Source organism: Rhinopithecus roxellana, chromosome 19, assembly GCF_007565055.1.
Source record: "Rhinopithecus roxellana isolate Shanxi Qingling chromosome 19, ASM756505v1, whole genome shotgun sequence".
Classification (NCBI taxonomy): Eukaryota; Metazoa; Chordata; class Mammalia; order Primates; family Cercopithecidae; genus Rhinopithecus; species Rhinopithecus roxellana.
The window spans coordinates 2,898,562-2,915,466 of NC_044567.1; the positions used below are offsets into that span (position 1 = coordinate 2,898,562).

General features: G+C 51.5%; 1 protein-coding gene across 1 annotated transcript in view; it reads right to left on the minus strand.

Annotated features, from left to right (window-relative positions):
- ERBB2 (erb-b2 receptor tyrosine kinase 2) overlaps window positions 1-6,311 on the minus strand; it is a 30,756-nt gene extending 24,445 nt beyond the window's left edge. The window contains exon 1 of the mRNA XM_010379300.2: window positions 5,956-6,311. Coding sequence (XP_010377602.1) covers window positions 5,956-6,028 — 73 coding nt within the window. The 5' untranslated portion in view covers window positions 6,029-6,311. The remainder of the gene's footprint in view (window positions 1-5,955) is intronic.
- Between the last annotated feature and the right edge of the window lie 10,594 nt (window positions 6,312-16,905).

The following is a 16,905-nucleotide window of genomic DNA, read 5'->3' on the forward strand; positions in this document are numbered from 1 at the left end:
CCCAGACCCCAGGCCCTGGCCCAAGCCCAGGGTCCCCACAGGACTGGGGCAGGGGCCGACTCCACCCCCTGCAGCCCTTTTCAAGGGACACCAGCTGTGGCTGCCAGGCAATAGGAAAACAACAACAAGTGGGAGTGGGGGCTGCCACAGTAACTGATCTGAGCACCTACTGTGTGCCTGGCAGGGACTCTGGGTGGATCCACGTAACATGCTCCAGAAACTGGGGCTGCAACCTCCATCTTGCAAAGAAGACAACTGCAGCTGGCAGGGGTTAGCTCTCGCATCATAAAGCTTGTGAGCGGCTGGGCGCGGTGGCTCAAGCCTGTAATCCCAGCACTTTGGGAGGCCGAGACGGGTGGATCACGAGGTCAGGAGATCGAGACCATCCTGGCTAACATGGTGAAACCCCGTCTCTACTAAAAAATACAAAAAAAAACTAGCCGGGCGAGGTGGCGGGCGCCTGTAGTCCCAGCTACTCGGGAGGCTGAGGCAGGAGAATGGCATAAACGCGGGACGCGGAGCTTGCAGTGAGCTGAGATCTGGCCACTGCATTCCAGCCCGGGCAACAGAGCGAGACTCCGTCTCAAAAAAAAAAAAAAAAAAAAAAAAAAAAAAAAAAAAAAAAGCTTGTGAGCAACAGGGAGGACTGGAACTCAAGCCGGCCTGCCTTCAGATCCCGCATTCCTTCCACTAGGCCTAACTGCACACACACAAATCCACCCCATACCCCACGCCAACGTAAACACATGCTAATTCTCCCGATGCCACCTACAAACACCACAGGCTCTAGGGAGGGCAGGGCGGCTGGGCTGGGTTGGGCTGGAGGGTCAGAACGGGTGGTAGCCCCACCCCACTAGCAAGTTTGTTTACCTGATTTGTGGCCAATTTGAGTCTGATTAAGAATCTTAAAGTGTTTTCAGACAGGTGGTAAAATTGGTACCCTGAGAACGGCTCCCAGGAAACTGCAGGCTTGCTGGCTAACACCCTCACCAGCCTACATGAAGTCAAGAAGGCCTTCCTGACACTTCCCTCCCACTCTCCCATCTCCTTACCACTGTCCCCATATCTGCCCTGTCCCACTGATTTTCTTTTTTTGAGACAGAGTCTTGCCCTGTCGCCCAGGCTGGAGTGCAGTGGCGCAATCTCTCGGCTCACTGCAACCTCTGCCTCCCAGGTTCAAGCAATTCTCCTACCTCAGCCTCCTGAGTAGCTGGGATTACAGGCGCCTGCCACCACACCTGGCTAATTTTTGTATTTTTAGTTGAGACGGGATTTCACCATGTTAGCCAGGCTGGTCTCGAACTGCTGACCCTGTGATCCACCCATCTCAGCCTCCCAAAGTGCTGCGATTACAGGCGTGAGCCACGGTGCCCGGCCCCCACTGATTTCCTGGGAGGTAGGTCCTAATTCTACCCAGGAGCATCCTTGTCTCCAGGACCCTGCACCTCAGGAACCCCAACTTCCAATCCCCCAGAGCAAAGACAGTATGAGGCAGGATCAGCCACAGGCACCACTGGATGAGTGTCTGCTGAGTGAATGAATGAAGTCCAGTCAAGAGTCTCCAAACAAAAGGGACAGGTTGAGGTCATGGTATCCATCTCTCTGCTCAGAGCTGGTCACAGTCCTTCATGTCTCTCTGGACTCTGGTGGTCAGGACTCGACCCCAGCCCTGGGGTTTCTCTCAGGTGGGTTCTCTCCTCCCCACCAGCTTGCAGCCCCTGCTGCTCCTCTTGCTCACAGCAGAAAAGCCAACACTTCCCTTGGTTTCCATGAACACTACAGTAAAATGACCTGTGTCCCCAGAGCTCAGCTCTCCCAGACCCACAATGTCACAGACCATTCAAGTGACAGTGGGATTCCCCAACCACAAACACCTGGTGTATAAGGCCTGACATCAGACCAGGGCCTGGGCCCAGAGTCTTTAGAGGAGAACCCTAGCTCGGCTACTCACTGAGTGATCTTGAGCAAGTCCCCAGACCTCCAGGGCAGAAGCTAAATTGGATTCATCTCTATGCCCTGCAGTACCTGCAACTCAGTGAATATTTACTGACCTAAACTTGGCTGTAACAGCTCTTACTCCCTCAGAGGAGGTATATGAGAGTTAAATGAGGTAACGAATTGCGCAGCCATCTGTAAACATGACGAGGCTTTGTAAACAGAACTGGGACAACACAAACATTCGCTAGAAAATTCTCCCACTCCTTGAAAGAGTACACATCCCTTACCCCACCTCGGCTCTCTTCCCAGTGGGAGGATGGCTGGCCAAACAAAAGATGGATGTGCCGCTCTAGAAGGGCTTCTCACAGGTGGAGGGTAGGGAAGGGAATCTCTTTCCAGATCATTCTATCACCCAAGGACAGGCACAACTATCCCAGGCCCCACCCCAGCCCTCCCAGCCGCAGCCCCACACTGGCCCCTCACACTGACACTTCAGCTGTCTCTCTCGCCCACAGCCCTGTGTGTCAACGTGGCCTCTGTCCCCTCCTGCCCGCAGCCCCCTGTCATGCTGGCAGGGCCCATAAGGAAGACAGGCATTGGCTGGACAGGAAGGCAGAGGACTCTGAAGTCAGGAGGGGACCTCAGGGCCCCCCAGCTCAGCCCCACTTTCTACAGCCTAGAGAAGTGGATGGAAAGGTCATTCACCTGAACAAGAGGAGCTCTTCTCCTCCCAACTGGCCACCTGCCTGCCCCTAAGGTTTTGTTCAACCCATTACTGTTGGCTGAAATAAGACTCTAAGCACCTCTTAATGCCTCCTCATCAGAGTCCAAAAATGCCCTGGACATTACTGGGTAGCTGGGAGCCTTGGATAAGGTGTTTCATTTCTCTGAACTTCCATTTTCTCATCTGTGCACCTATTTCACAGGACTGTTGCAGAGATTAAATGAAACCATGGATAAAAACCTAGCATATAGGAAGTATACTGTACATTTCTTTTTTTTTTTCTTTTTCTTTTTTTTTTTTTTTTTGAGACGGAGTCTCGCTCTGTCGCCCAGGCTGGAGCGCAGTGGCCGGATCTCAGCTCACTGCAAGCTCCGCCTCCCGGGTTCACGCCATTCTCCTGCCTCAGCCTCCCGAGTAGCTGGGACTACAGGCGCCCGCCAGGTCGCCCGGCTAGTTTTTTGTATTTTTAGTAGAGACGGGGTTTCACCGTGTTAGCCAGGATGGACTCGATCTCCTGACCTCGTGATCCGCCCGTCTCGGCCTCCCAAAGTGCTGGGATTACAGGCTTGAGCCACCGCGTCTTAACTTTTAAGAAATGTACAGTAGGCCGGGCGCGGTGGCTCAAGCCTGTAATCCCAGCACTTTGGGAGGCCGAGACGGGCAGATCACGAGGTCAGGAGATCGAGACCATCCTGGCTAACACGGTGAAACCCCGTCTCTACTAAAAATACAAAAAACTAGCCGGGCATGGTGGCGGCGCCTGTGGTCCCAGCTCCTCGGGAGGCTGAGGCAGGAGAATGGCGGGAACCCGGGAGGCGGAGCTTACAGTGAGCTGAGATCCGGCCACTGCACTCCAGCCCCGGCGACAGAGCGAGACTCCGTCTCAAAAAAAAAAAAAAAAAAAAAAAAAAAGTTAAGACAAGACAGGTTCATACAGCAGGAATATGGGTAATCCCAAACCACGAGAAAATTAAACATGCTTTGTGTTTGACTTTGGAAAGCCCTTTTTTTCTTTTTACATTTGATCCCTATCTTTTCAATTGTTTTTTCTTGAGAAATAAAATGAGTACTTTCCCCAAGTATAGTAAAGACGGGAGGCTGTTGGAAGAATCATCCTGGAATTAAAATATGAAGGAGTTCTGCAAGATTAAAAGAATGTATTTGCTGCAATTTGTAAAACCCATACCTCTAAGAAAGGATCTCAGCAAAATCCTGACCCCGCCGGGGCTCCCCCTAGGCTTCCCCTTCCCCCACATTCCTGCCCCAGCCCTCAGCCCTTGGGTAAAATCTGGGTGCTGGAGGCTGCTGGGTGGTGCACTATTTTTCTGAAACGGGTTCTCATTCTGTCACCCAGGCTGGAGAGCATTTGTGATCACGGCTCACTGCAGCCTCAACTTCCTGGGCTCAGGTGATCCTCATGCCTCAGCCTCCGGAGTAGCTGGGACTACAGGCACATGTCACCACATCCAACTAATTTTTGTATTTTTTGTACAGACAGAGTTTTGCCTTGTTGCCCAGGCTGTGCAATGACTTTTTAACCAACTCCTGCACAACACAATAAATAGTGCAGGTTGAGGGGTGAGGACATAAGGAGGCCCCATCCAGAGAACCCAGCCCTCAAATCCAGCTCTGCAGCAACTGCCATTCCCTGATCAACTCCCAGCCAAGGTGAGGAAGGGCAGCAGCTCAGCCTGACAGCTCAGTATGGCCTCACCCTTCTCATCAGAAGGTGAGAGGTGAAGATGCCTGCCTGGGAAACAGGGAGGGCAACAATGTACTCCCTGGAAGAGAGGGACCTTCTTCCTCAGCAAGAAGGCGTGGCCGCAGAAGGCTACCTCCCTCTGTTTATGGCAGATCTGGCCCAGCACCTTGAGGGAGTTCCTGGAGGGGACAGAGTTCAGCCTGTGTCCCCGAGTCAGCAGAGAGACTGCTGTTTGGCAACACAAAGCCCAGACACACAAACACAAAGACCACACAACTGAGGAACACCCTGGCATAGACATGCAGAGATAACATGGCCATGCACTCACTCACAGAGGGCCCCTCGGGCAACACACCGACACGATGACACCCACCCCCTCCCAGACCCCCTGACCTATGGAGACCACCCACAACTCCCAGAACACTTTCATTTTGTCTCCCCTACAGCCCAGTGACTCAGGGAGCAGCATCCCTCATTGCTCCCCCTCATTACTCATTCATATAGCAATTTCGAATGCATGGTAAGAGGTCGCACTGCCTGGGGTCCCATCTTGACCCTACCACTTACTAGCTGCTACTCAATCTCTTTAAGTCCAGAATGCTGGCAGAACTTCCACTATAGGGGTGTTCTAGGATTAAAGGATGCAAAACACCACAAACAGTTCCTGGCAGAGTATACCTGGCCCAGGCTATATGTTAGCTTTTATGATTAATGCACACAGGTGGACAGATGGGTCAGGATACACACTGCCCCCACTCACCCTTCCCCACGCACAGCACCAAGGAAAAGGCAGCAGAACAACGCAGCCTTCCCTAGGCCTCCATCTGGCCTTATTTCTTAACTTCCTTCCCTGGGAACTCTCCCACTTTACACCCCAAGAAACCCACCACCACCCCTCCATGGTCCACGCGCTCTAAAAGTCACAGAGCACAGTCCCTAAGCTGGCCCCAAGAATCTGTTCAAAGCAAACATCTCCCCCGCCCCCAACCCAGACCCCAGCAAGAGGCCACCCTCTGGGCCACCCTTTCCTCCCCGGCTCTGGTTGGGACAGGTTTCCATGCCACCCTCCACCCCACCACACACACACACCCGACCCCGCCAGAAGCAGGAGCAACCAAACCAAAATCGTCTCAAGGGGAGCAGGGAGGGGCTGGAGGACGGGCAGGGCAGAGGACCCCCCCCCCAAGGAATCCAGCCCAGGCCAGTCCGGAGGCGGAGGCTGCCAACTGGAAAGGCTTTGAGAAAGCTGGAGGGGGCTCAAGAAGGGAGGAAACGCGCGCGCGCGCTCTACGCAATATACTCTTTGCGGGAAAACTTTCTGAACAGTTTCAGAGAACTTCTTTGACAAGTTCCCGGAGCCCCTCCGAGCCTGGAAAGCGCCACTCTCTTGGATGGGCCATCTCGAGCCGCTTCTGTGTAACTGCCGCCTCCGACCCGAGGGCCCGGCTGCCCTGAGCGTCTGGACTGTCCGCAACTTCGGGATGGGAGAGTTCGTCCAGGCCCTTCTGGCCCCGCCGGTCGGGGGACCTCGGCGGGGGTCCAGGGGGCAGGGTCCCGCCGCTGCTCCGTCCCCTCCCAACACCAGACCCACCTTGGGTGCCTGCGGCTCCAGGGGGCAAGAGGGCGAGGAGGAGCCCCCAGCGGCACCAGGCCGCCAGCTCCATAGTGCTCACTGCGGCTCCGGCCCCATGGCTCCGGCTGGACCCGGCTGGGAGGACGCGGGGCGCGGGGTGCGGCGAGGGGTGGGGGCCGGGGGCGCGGCGCCGGAAAGGGCCCCGTGGGAAGGGGCGAGCAGCTGCCCGGGGGGCTCCCCTGGTTTCTCCGGTCCCAATGGAGGGGAATCTCAGTTTCACAACTTCATTCTTATACTTCCTCAAGCAGCCCTCCTCCTCCACCTCCTCCTCCTCCTGTGATTGGGAGCAAGCGCGCTCCCAGCTCGCCCCCTCCAACTGCATTCCAACAAGTCTGGGAGTGGCAACTCCCAGCTTCACTTTCTCCCTCTCTTCGCGCAGGCCTGGGTGCGTCCCTCCCAGCTCCGGGACGCCTGGGTTGCCTGCAGCCGTTCTCACACTTTTCCTCGGAGAATCCCTAAATGCAGAGGCTGGTGATTCTGCCACCTCCCCTCGGAGTCCGGGACAAATTCCCTAGGCTGCCACTCTTAACACTTTTTTAAGTCTCAGGTTTTATCTTAAACTTTCCTGGGGAGCTTGCATCCTACTCCATCCCAAGTCTATTTGTTTTAATATCAAATAATGGTTTTCCCACCACATCCTCTAGTAAAATTGATAGTCAAGGAGGGGGATGTTTTGTGTTTGCCTTGTGGCTTCCAGGACCCCCGGGCATATCTTCTGGAATCTTTTAAGTACCTGAAAGCATGATCTTAAGGCTCTACAAATTTGGGAGGAGACGGTCACATCGAAAGGATTTTTTTTCTTTTTTTTCTTTTTTGAGACGAAGTTTTGCTCTTGTTACCCAGGCTGGAGTGCAATGGCACAATCTCTGCTCACAGCAACCTCTGCCTTCCTGGTTCAGGTGATTCTCCTGCCTCAGCCTCCCGAGCAGCTGGGATTACAGGCATGTGCCACTACGACCAGCTAATTTTTGGTATTTTTAGTGGAGACAGGGTTTCTCCACATTGGTCAGGCTGGTCTTGAACTCCTGACCTCAGGTAATCCTCCCACCTCAGCCTCCCAAAGTGCTGGGATTACAGGCTTACAGGCATGAGCCACTGCACCCAGCCTGAAAGGACTTCTATCTCAATCCTTCAAAGTGCATCCTTCTTGCTTAAAGAGGCACCCAGCACCCAATGCATTCAAGGTTTCTTCTTTGCCCCTTGCCTTCTATTAGCCTGCTTAATTCCACTTCCCAACCACATTCTACTTGGAGTCCCTGGCCCTATTCCTTAGGCCTAGTGGTAGGGGTGGGGATGGAAGGAAGACTTTTTTTAAAATTTCAACGAAGATATTGCATGGGACATATTTATACTAACAAATTATTCATTGTTTATCTGAAATTCAAACTTAACTGGGCCTCCTTATTTTTATGTGCTAAATCTGGCAGTTCTAGTTGGAATGCCCCAGCCAAGAACGCAGCTATACTGGTCAAGAAGGGATCAGGCTGGGTGCGGTGGCTCAAGCCTGTAATCCCAGCACTTTGGGAGGCCGAGACGGGCGGATCACGAGGTCAGGAGATCGAGACCATCCTGGCTAACACTGTGAAACCCCGTCTCTACTAAAAAATACAAAAAACTAGCTGGGCGAGGTGGCGGGCGCCTGTAGTCCCAGCTACTCGGGAGGCTGAGGCAGGAGAATGGCATAAACCCGGGAGGCGGAGCTTGCAGTGAGCTGAGATCGGGCCACAGCACTCCAGCCTGGGCAGCAGAGCGAGACTCCATCTCAAAAAAAAAAAAAGAAGGGATCAAAGGCACCTATCAGGGACTGGAGAATGAAGTACAGCAGCATCTCTTTCTCTCTTCCCTCCCCCCATCCCCCACACCTCTTTAAAGGTATATACTTGCATTTCTAAACTTGCTTCCATGTGCTAAGCACACTTATAGGCAGGCACCTCTTGTGGGACAGGTTGCTATGCCATCCTAGGGGGTTGAGAAACAGGGGCCTCTGGGACCAAGAGGACCTGGGTTCAAATCTTGAATCTGGCTGGGTGCGGTGACTCACGCCTGTAATCCCAGCACTTCCGGAGGCCAAGGCGGGCCGATAACAAGGTCAGGAGATCGAGACCATCCTGGCTAACACGGTGAAACCCCGTCTCAACTAAAAATACAAAAAATTAGCCAGGTGTGGTGGCGGGCGCCTGTAGTCCCAGCTACTCAGGAGGCTGAGGCAGGAGAATGGCATAAACCCGGGAGGCGGAGCTTGCAGTGAGCTGAGATCCGGCCACTGCACTCCAGCCTGGGTGACAGAGTGAGGCTTCGTCTCAAAAAAAAAAAAAAAGAAAGTAATACAAAGTTGGCCAGGTATGGTGGCTCATGCCTGTAATCCCAGCACTTTGGGAGGGCGGGCAGATCACAAGGTCAGGAGTTCGAGACCAGCCTGGCCAACGTGGCAAAACCCCTTCTCTACTAAAAATACAAAAATTAGCCAGGTGTGGTGGCGGGCACCTGTAATCCCAGCTACTCGGGAGGCTGAGGCAAGAGAATCACTTGAAGTCAGAGGGTGGAGTTTGAAGTGAGCCGAGATCATGCCACTGCACTCCAGCCTGGGCTACAGAGTGAGACTCCATCGAAAGAAAGAAAGGAAAGAAAGAGAGAGAGAGAGAGAGAGAAAGAGAGAGACAGAAAGAAAGAAAGAAAGAGAGAGAGAGAGAGAGAGAGAGAAAGAAAGAAGGAAAGAAAGAAAGGAAAAGAAAAGAAAAAAGAAGAAAGAAAGACGGAAAGAAAGAGAGAGAGAGGGAGGGAGGGAGGGAAAGGAATGAAACAGAAAAAGACCCTAGCACAGCCAGGTGCAGTGGCTCATGACTGTAATCCCAGCACTTTGGGAGGCCAAGGCGGGTAGATCACCTGAGGTCGGGAGTTCGAGACCAGCCTGACCAACATGGAGAAACCCCGTCTCTACTAAAAACACAAAATTAGCCGGGCATGGTGGTGCATGCCTGTAATCCCAGCTACTCGGGGAGGCTGAGGCAGGCAAATCGCTTGATCCTGGGAAGCGGAGGTTGCAGTGAGCCAAGATCGTGCCATTGTACTCCAGCCTGGACAACAAGAGCGAAACTCTGTCTAAAATAATAATAATAATAAATAAATAAATTATAAAATAAATAAAAATAAAAATAAAATCCTAGCACATGCGTGTAGTAAGGATAAAGTGGAGTTTTGTATGGGTGTCCAGAGTGATGATGTAAAATTGACTTATTCCTTGGACCGTTGTCACAAACATTCGAGAAATATTGCTGTATGTGGAACACAGCAGCCCTTCTGGATGGCCATCAATATCCCTGTTTTCTCTTGGGCTGGTATTATGGTTAGGGTGAGGATCAGGGGAACTGAGGTAAGCAATTTGCCCAGGATGTCTTAGGGCTAGTGAGAAAAGTTGAGCATGTATCAAAACTGACGCGTTACTTTCACCCCATCATCCAGCCCAGGACTGGTCAACGTGCCTCTCAGTCCTGCAGCTTACAGCCCTGCAGGAAGAGGACAGGCTGACCTGGCTCCGGGAGTCACTGGTTCGTCATACCTTGAAGGGCTTGCACCTGGACGAGTGCACAGACGGCCTTAGAGGCCATCGGGATGTTAGAGTCAGGGTTAGAGGTGTCCTTTCTCCCCAGGCCCCACCCCTGCCCTGCTGGTGTGTCCCAAAAGATTAGTCCAGTCAGAAAAGCTACTGTGGATGCCATGCTTCATTGGACCCTACTCTGTGCCACTCTGACCTAGAGCCACGTTCCTCAGAACACTGAGTCCCCAAGACTCCAGAGGAGGCAAGTGTTATCATTCTCCATTTTGCAGAAAAGGAACCCTGAGATTCCACGAGCTAAAGGAGCTTTCCCAAGGTCACAGAGCAGAGCTGGGAACTGAGCCATGGCGGCTTTGGCTTCACCCATTACCCTCAAGAGCCCCAGTCAAGGGTACCAGGAGGGGAGCCAGAGGAAAGAAGTTCGGGTAGCTACAGGTCCCTCCCTCTACAAAGATCCTGCCTTCCCCCCTTCACTCTTCACCCTGGCCCAGGAAAACCCATCCTCTCTGCATCCCAGATCCCAGGAAGAAACCCGGACTGGCAGACAATGCCCAGTCTCAGTGGGCGGTAGAAAGGGTGGAGCCAGCTGGAGTGGGGACCGGAGTGGGGATGGGGGGAGGAGCTGGGGTCAGAACTCACGCCCTAGGGAGGAGGCTCCGAGAGGGGCTGAGCCTCTGAAAGAGAATGAGCCCATTCAGAGCCGGGAAGCCAGAGGAAAAAACCTAGTCTGGTGTCTGACAAGAGGGGAGGAAGGGGGGCAGGAGTGGGCGCAGCTGATTCGATTTCCTTCTTAACTCTCCCTCCAGCAGGGCCTGGCAGGAGAGCCCAGGAAAGAGGATGTCTGAGGGACAAAGACAGTGAGGGGGACCCTCAGGGAAGGGAAGGGGGTGCTGGTGAGAGAGGTCTAGCTAGGGGGCTGGGGAGAGGGAGCTGGAACAGAGCGGGGCTGACTGCGGGACAGAGGGCAGTAAACCCAGATCAGGGCAGATGCGTGTGTTTTGCCCAAGACCCCAGCCTGTGGGCAGTGGAGTGACCACTGACACTAAAGAGGCAGGACAGGGCTCTAGCTTCCGAGGGTGACCTCTAAGTCAACAGACTGGGGCTGGAACCAGCGGCCTGTGAAATGCCAGTCAATCATTGACCAGCCGTGGAGACTGGGGGACACAAGAGACTCGTGTGTGTGTGTGTGCGCGCGCGCGCACGCATGTGCGTGTTTGTGTGTGTGTGCGTGTGTGTGTGTGTGTACATGTGCACCAAAGTCTCCTCCCTCTACCTACTTCACCAGCCAGCCTGGGGTCAGAGGACTGAAAGCAAACAGAAATCGGGAGGAGCCGTCTGGTCCATAGTCCGAGGTCCAGGCCACAAACTGAGGCCTACCCCACAGCGCCTTGAGGCTGGGGCACAGGTTGCTGAGGAAGTGACTGCAGGAATTAGTTCATTGGAAAGAGTCCCTCAGAGTAGGCTTGAGGCGTTCCTTTGGGCCAAAGGAGGATAACTTAGAAGCTTCTGATGGGAAAATTGGTCCCTCCTAGGGGTGGCCTTTGATGAGCACTTGTATCCTAACCACTGGGAAGCCACCCCTGGAGCCCAGGGTTAGCCCTAGTCTCCAGGACAGCAAAGGGGCAGAGCCAAGCTTGCCAGACACACTGACCCTGGGCCCCTCTTACCCGCATCTCAGGAATGCAGGCCCCGGCCCCAGGAGTCGCTTTTATCTCTCCCCAGGCTGCTCTGCTGAAACAAAAAGCACTCTTCTGTCCTGGAACTCACCTTACTTTTGTGCATGTCCACAAAAGTACATGTCACTCTCATCACTACCTGCACAGGCATGGCTGTCAGGGTCTGAGTCTCTGTGCTGTGCTGCGTTTGTCCTGGCCGTTCTACTCATGCCCCCGTTTTATCTGTGACTCTTTCCTCAGGGAGTAGCTTTGCATGTGGCCTTGAATATAGTTTTGCTCTGCCATCTGAAATAGAAGAGTTGGATAGAATGGGTCCTGGTCACAATATTTTCAGATTTGGTATAGGGACAGTGGCCCCTTCAACCCCCATACTTGTCCCTTGAAAGCCCCACCGAGCCATCCTTCTCCCAGATTCTGGATTCCTTGTTTCAGGAGCACTAAGTCTTCCTGCCCGCTCCATTCCACTGATCCACGGGGCCTTTCAGGACATCACTTGCTCACTCGACTTGCTGCTGGAGGTATAGACCGCTGGGGTGTGAATGAGGGCATTCTTGCCTCTGGCTTTTGGTCTGAGGAAGAGGAGACTAGGAACCTTTGAGAAGCATACAACTATGGCAATCACAAATCTTGATTTCAGGGAACAATTCATTTCTCATGGTTTCATTCACTGAACCCACCTGGTTGATTCTTCTCTTCCTTTGCCCTTCACATCCAATCATTCTTTAAGATCTATCAACTCCTCTTTTTAATACATTTATGCTTATTCTACCTCCATCTCCAGCTAGTCTGAGTCTCTATCATTTCTCCTTTGGGCTAAAGCACCAGACTTTGACCACTACCCACTCCACCAGTGCTACTTTTGACACCCTGCAATGCTCCCCCCAGCAACAGCAGCCAAAGTAAATGTTTTATTATATATATATATATATATATATATATATTTTTTTTTTTTTTTTTTTTTTTTTTTTTTTTTTTGAGACAGAGTCTCACTATCACCCAGGCCGGAGTACAGTGGTGTGATCTCGGCTCACTGCAACCTCTGTGTCCTGGATTCGAGCGATTCTCCTGCCTCAGTCTCCCAAGTAGCTGGGATTGTAGGCATGTGCCACCACATCCAGCTAATTTTTGTATTTTTATTTATTTATTTATTTATTTATTTATTTATTTATTTATTTTTGAGACGGAGTCTTGCTCTGTCGCCCAGGCTGGAGTGCAGTGGCGTGGTCTCAGCTCACTGCAAGCTCCGCCTCCTGGGTTTACGCCATTCTCCTGCCTCAGCCTCCCGAGTAGCTGAGACTACAGGCGCCCGCCACCTCGCCCGGCTAGTTTTTTGTATTTTTTAGTAGAGACGGGGTTTCACAGTGTTAGCCAGGATGGTCTCGATCTCCTGACCTTGTGATCCGCCCGTCTCGGCCTCCCAAAGTGCTGGGATTACAGGCTTGAGCCACCGCGCCCGGCCTAATTTTTGTATTTTTAATAGAGGTAGAGTTTCTCCATGTTGGCCAGGCTGGTCTCGAACTCCTGACCTCAGGTGATCTGCCCGCCTCAGCCTCCCAAAGTGCTGGGATTACAGGCATGAGCCACTGCACCCGGCCTATTTATTTTTTAATTGAGACTCCTGACCTCAGGTGATCCACCCACCTCAGCCTCCCAAAGGGCTAGGCGTGAGCCACTGCACCCGGCCCTAGTATTATTCTTCTTTTTTTTTTTTTTCTTTTTTTTTTTCCGAGACGGAGTCTCACTCTGTTGCCCAGGCTAGAATGCAACAGTGTGATCTTGGCTCACTGCAACCTCTGCCTCCCAGGTTCAAGCAATTCTCCTGCCTCAGCCTCCTGAGTAGCTGGGATTACAGGCACGAACCACCATGCCTGGTTAGTTTTTGTATTTTTAGTAGAGATGGGGTTTCACCTTGTTGGTCAGGCTGGTCTCGAACTCCTGACCTCTTTGCCCGCCTCGGCTTCCCAAAGGGCTGGGATTACAGGCATAAGCCATCGTGCTTGGCCGCTATTATTATTATTTTAGAGACGGGGTCTCATTCTGTCACCCAGGCTGCAGATCAGTGGCCTGATCATAGCTCAACTTTGAACTTCGAACTCTGGTCTCCCAAAGTGTTGGGATTACAGGTGTGAGTCACTGTGCCTAGACCAAAGTAAATGTTTTGCTTGTTTGTTTGTTTTCTGAGATAGTCTTGCTCTGTCGCCCAGGCTGGAGTGCAGTGGCGCAATCTCAGCTCACTGCAAGCTCCACCTCCCAGGTTCACACCATTCTCCTACCTCAACCTCCCGAGTAGCTGGGACTACAGGCACCCACCACCACACCCAGCTAATTTTTTTTTTTTTAGTAGAGACGGGGTTTCACTGTGTTAGCCACGATGGTCTTGAACTCCTGACCTTGTGATCCACCCGCCTCGGCCTCCCAAAGTGCTGGGATTATAGGCATGAGCCACCATGCCCAGCCCAGTAAATGTGTGTTTTTTTTTTTTTTTTTTTTTTTTTTTGAGACAGAGTCTTGCTGTGTCGCCCAGGCTGGAGTGCAGTGGCCGGATCTCAGCTCACTGCAAGCTCCGCCTCCTGGGTTCACGCCATTCTCCTGCCTCAGCCTCCCGAGTACCTGGGACTACAGGCACCCGCCACCTTGCCCGGCTAGTTTTTTGTATTTTTTTAGTAGAGACGGGGTTTCACCGTGTTAGCCAGGATGGTCTCGATCTCCTGACCTCGTGATCCACCCGTCTCGGCCTCCCAAAGTGCTGGGATTACAGGCTTGAGCCACCGCGCCCTGCCATAAATGTTTTAAACATAAACCAAGTCGTGCCATTTGCTCCAGGACCAAAATACTCCTCATTGGCTTCCCATTGTCTCAACTCTTCACCATGACCTGAGACCTGTCTCTGGCTGCTGCTTCAGTCTCACAGCAGTCCAGCCAGTAGCTTCTTTTCTGCTTTTCAATGATGCCAAGCATGTTCCTACCTTACGGCCTTTGCGTTGGCGGTTCCCTCAGCCTAGAACAATCTGTCCCCAGGTGTTTTTTGTGTGTGTGGTTTTTTGTTTTGTTTTGCTTTTTGAGACAGGGTCTCACTCTGTTGCCCAGGCTGGAGTACAATGGCATGATCTCGGCTCACTGCAACCTCCACCTCCCAGGTTCAAGTGATTCTCCTGCCTCAGCCTCCTGAGTAGCTGGGATTACAGGCACACACCACCACGCCTGGCTAATTTTTTTTTTTTTTTTTTTTTTGAAATGAAGTGTCTACCTCCCAGGCTGGAGTGCAGTAGCATGATCTTGGCTCACTGCAACCTCCACCTCTCAGGTTGAAGCAATTCTCCTGCCTCAGCCTCCTGAGTAGCTGGGACTACAGGCGTGCACCACCATGCTCAGCTAATATATATATATATAGATATAGATATAGATATACATATATATATATATATATATTTTTTTTTTTTTTTTTCTGTATTTTTAGTAGAGACAGGGTTTCACCCTGTTGGCCAGGCTGGTCTCGAACACCTGACCTCAAGTGATCCACCCACCTCGGCCTCCCAAAGAACCAGGATTACAGGCAGGAGCTGCTGTGCCCAGCCCCAGGTGTTAATGTGGCTGTTTCCTTCTGGTCATGCTGGTTTCAGCTCAAAAAAGCCTTTCCTAGCCACCCAATCCAAAGTAGGCTTCCCCTCCCTCCCCATTCCCTTCCTCCTGCTGTCACTGTCACATTATCCAGTTATACAGTTCACTTGAATACAACATGGAGGATGGGGTGCTGTCCCTTATGCAGTCAAACATCTGTGCATAACTTTTTTTTTTTTTTTTCCCCGAGACAATGTCTTGCTCTGTCACCCAGGCTGGAGTGCAGTGGCACAATCATAGCTCACTGCTACCTTGAACTCTTGGGCTCAAGCAATCCTCCCACCTCAGTCTCCCAAGTATGTGGGAATACAGGTGCATGCCACCATGCCTGGCTAATTTTTAGAAAAATATTTATTTTGTAAAGACAGGGTTTTGCTGTGTTGCCAGAGTCACCTGGAACTCCTGGCCTCAAGCAATCTTCCCTCCTGCCTCCCAAAGTACTGGGTGCTGGGACTAGAGGCATAAGCCACCAGCATGCCCAGCCTTTTTTTTTTTTTTTAAGAGACAGGGTCTTGCTCTGTACCCAGGCTAGAGTGCAGTGGTGTGATCATAGTTCACTGTAACCACAGATTCCTGTGCTCAAGCAATCTGTGTATGTATAACTTTTGACTCCCCCAAAACTTAACTACTGGCCAGTACCATGGCTCATGCCTGTAATCCCAGCACTTAGGCTGAGATAGCAGGACTGCTTGAGCTCAGGATTCAAGACCCGCCTAGGCAATAGGGAAACACTGTCTTCACAAAAATTTTAAAAAATTAGCTGGGCATGGTGGCAAGCACCTTTATTCCCAGCTACTGGAGAGGCTGAGACAAGAGGATTGCTTGAGCCCAGGAGTTTTTGGTTGCAGTGAGCCATGATCGCACCACAGCACTCCAGCCTGGGTGACAGAGTGAGACCTTGTCACAAAACAAAAAAAACTAATAATCTACCGTTTACTAGAATCCTTATCAATAGCAAACAGTCCATTCACACACATTTTGTATGTGATATGTATTATATATTGTAGTTTTACAATAAAGGAAGCTAGAGAAAAGAAAATGCTACTAAGAAAATCATAAGTAAGAAAAAACATATTTACCATTCATTAAGCGGAAGTGGATCATCATAAAGGTTTTCATCCTCATCACCTTCACACTGAGTAGGCTGAGGAGGAGGAAAAGAAAGGAAAAGAGATGGGGTTGGTCTTGCTATTTTGGGGGTGGTAGAGGTGGAAGAAATGTGAGTATAAATGGACCTGTGCAATTCAAACCTGTGTTGTTCAAGGGTCAACTGCATTTAACTCGATGCTTGCTACTCCATGAAATTGTTTGTACATTTTTCCTTCGTGTTTTTGTTTTTGTTTTGAGACAGAGACTTGCTCTGTCGCCCAGGCTAGAATGCAGTGGTACAGTCTTGGCTCACTGCAACCTCTGCCTCCCAAGTTCAAGCGATTCTCCCGCCTCAGCCTCCCAAGTAGCTGGGATTACAGGCACCTGCCATCATGCCCAGCTAATTTTTGTATTTTTGTAAAGATGAGCTTTCACCATTTTGGTCAGGCTGGTCTTGAACTCCTGACCTCAGGTGATCTGCTGGCCTCAGCCTCCTTAAGGGCTGGGATTACAGGCAGAAGTCACCGCACCCGGCTTTTCTTTGTTTTTAATTGATTATATACACAGGCGGTACACAATTTTAAAGGTACAAAAATAAAAAGTGTTCCTGGCCGGGTGCAGTGGCTCACGCTTATAATTAATCCTAGCACTTTGGGAGGCCAAGGCGGGCAGATCACCTGAGGTCGAGAGTTCGAGACCAGCCTGACCAACATGGAGAAACCCTGTCTTTACTAAAAATACAAAATTAGCCAGGCATGGAGGCGCATGCCTATAATCCCAGCTACTCCGGAGACTGAGGCAGGAGAATCGCTTGAACCTGGGAGGCAGAGGTTGCGGTGAGCCAAGATTGTGTCACTGAACTCCAACCTGGGCAACAAGAGCAAAAACTCAGTCTCAAAAAAAAAAAAAAAAAAAGTGTTTCTTACTTCCCTATTGATCAGACACATAGTCCTACTTCCCACCAGAGGCAAG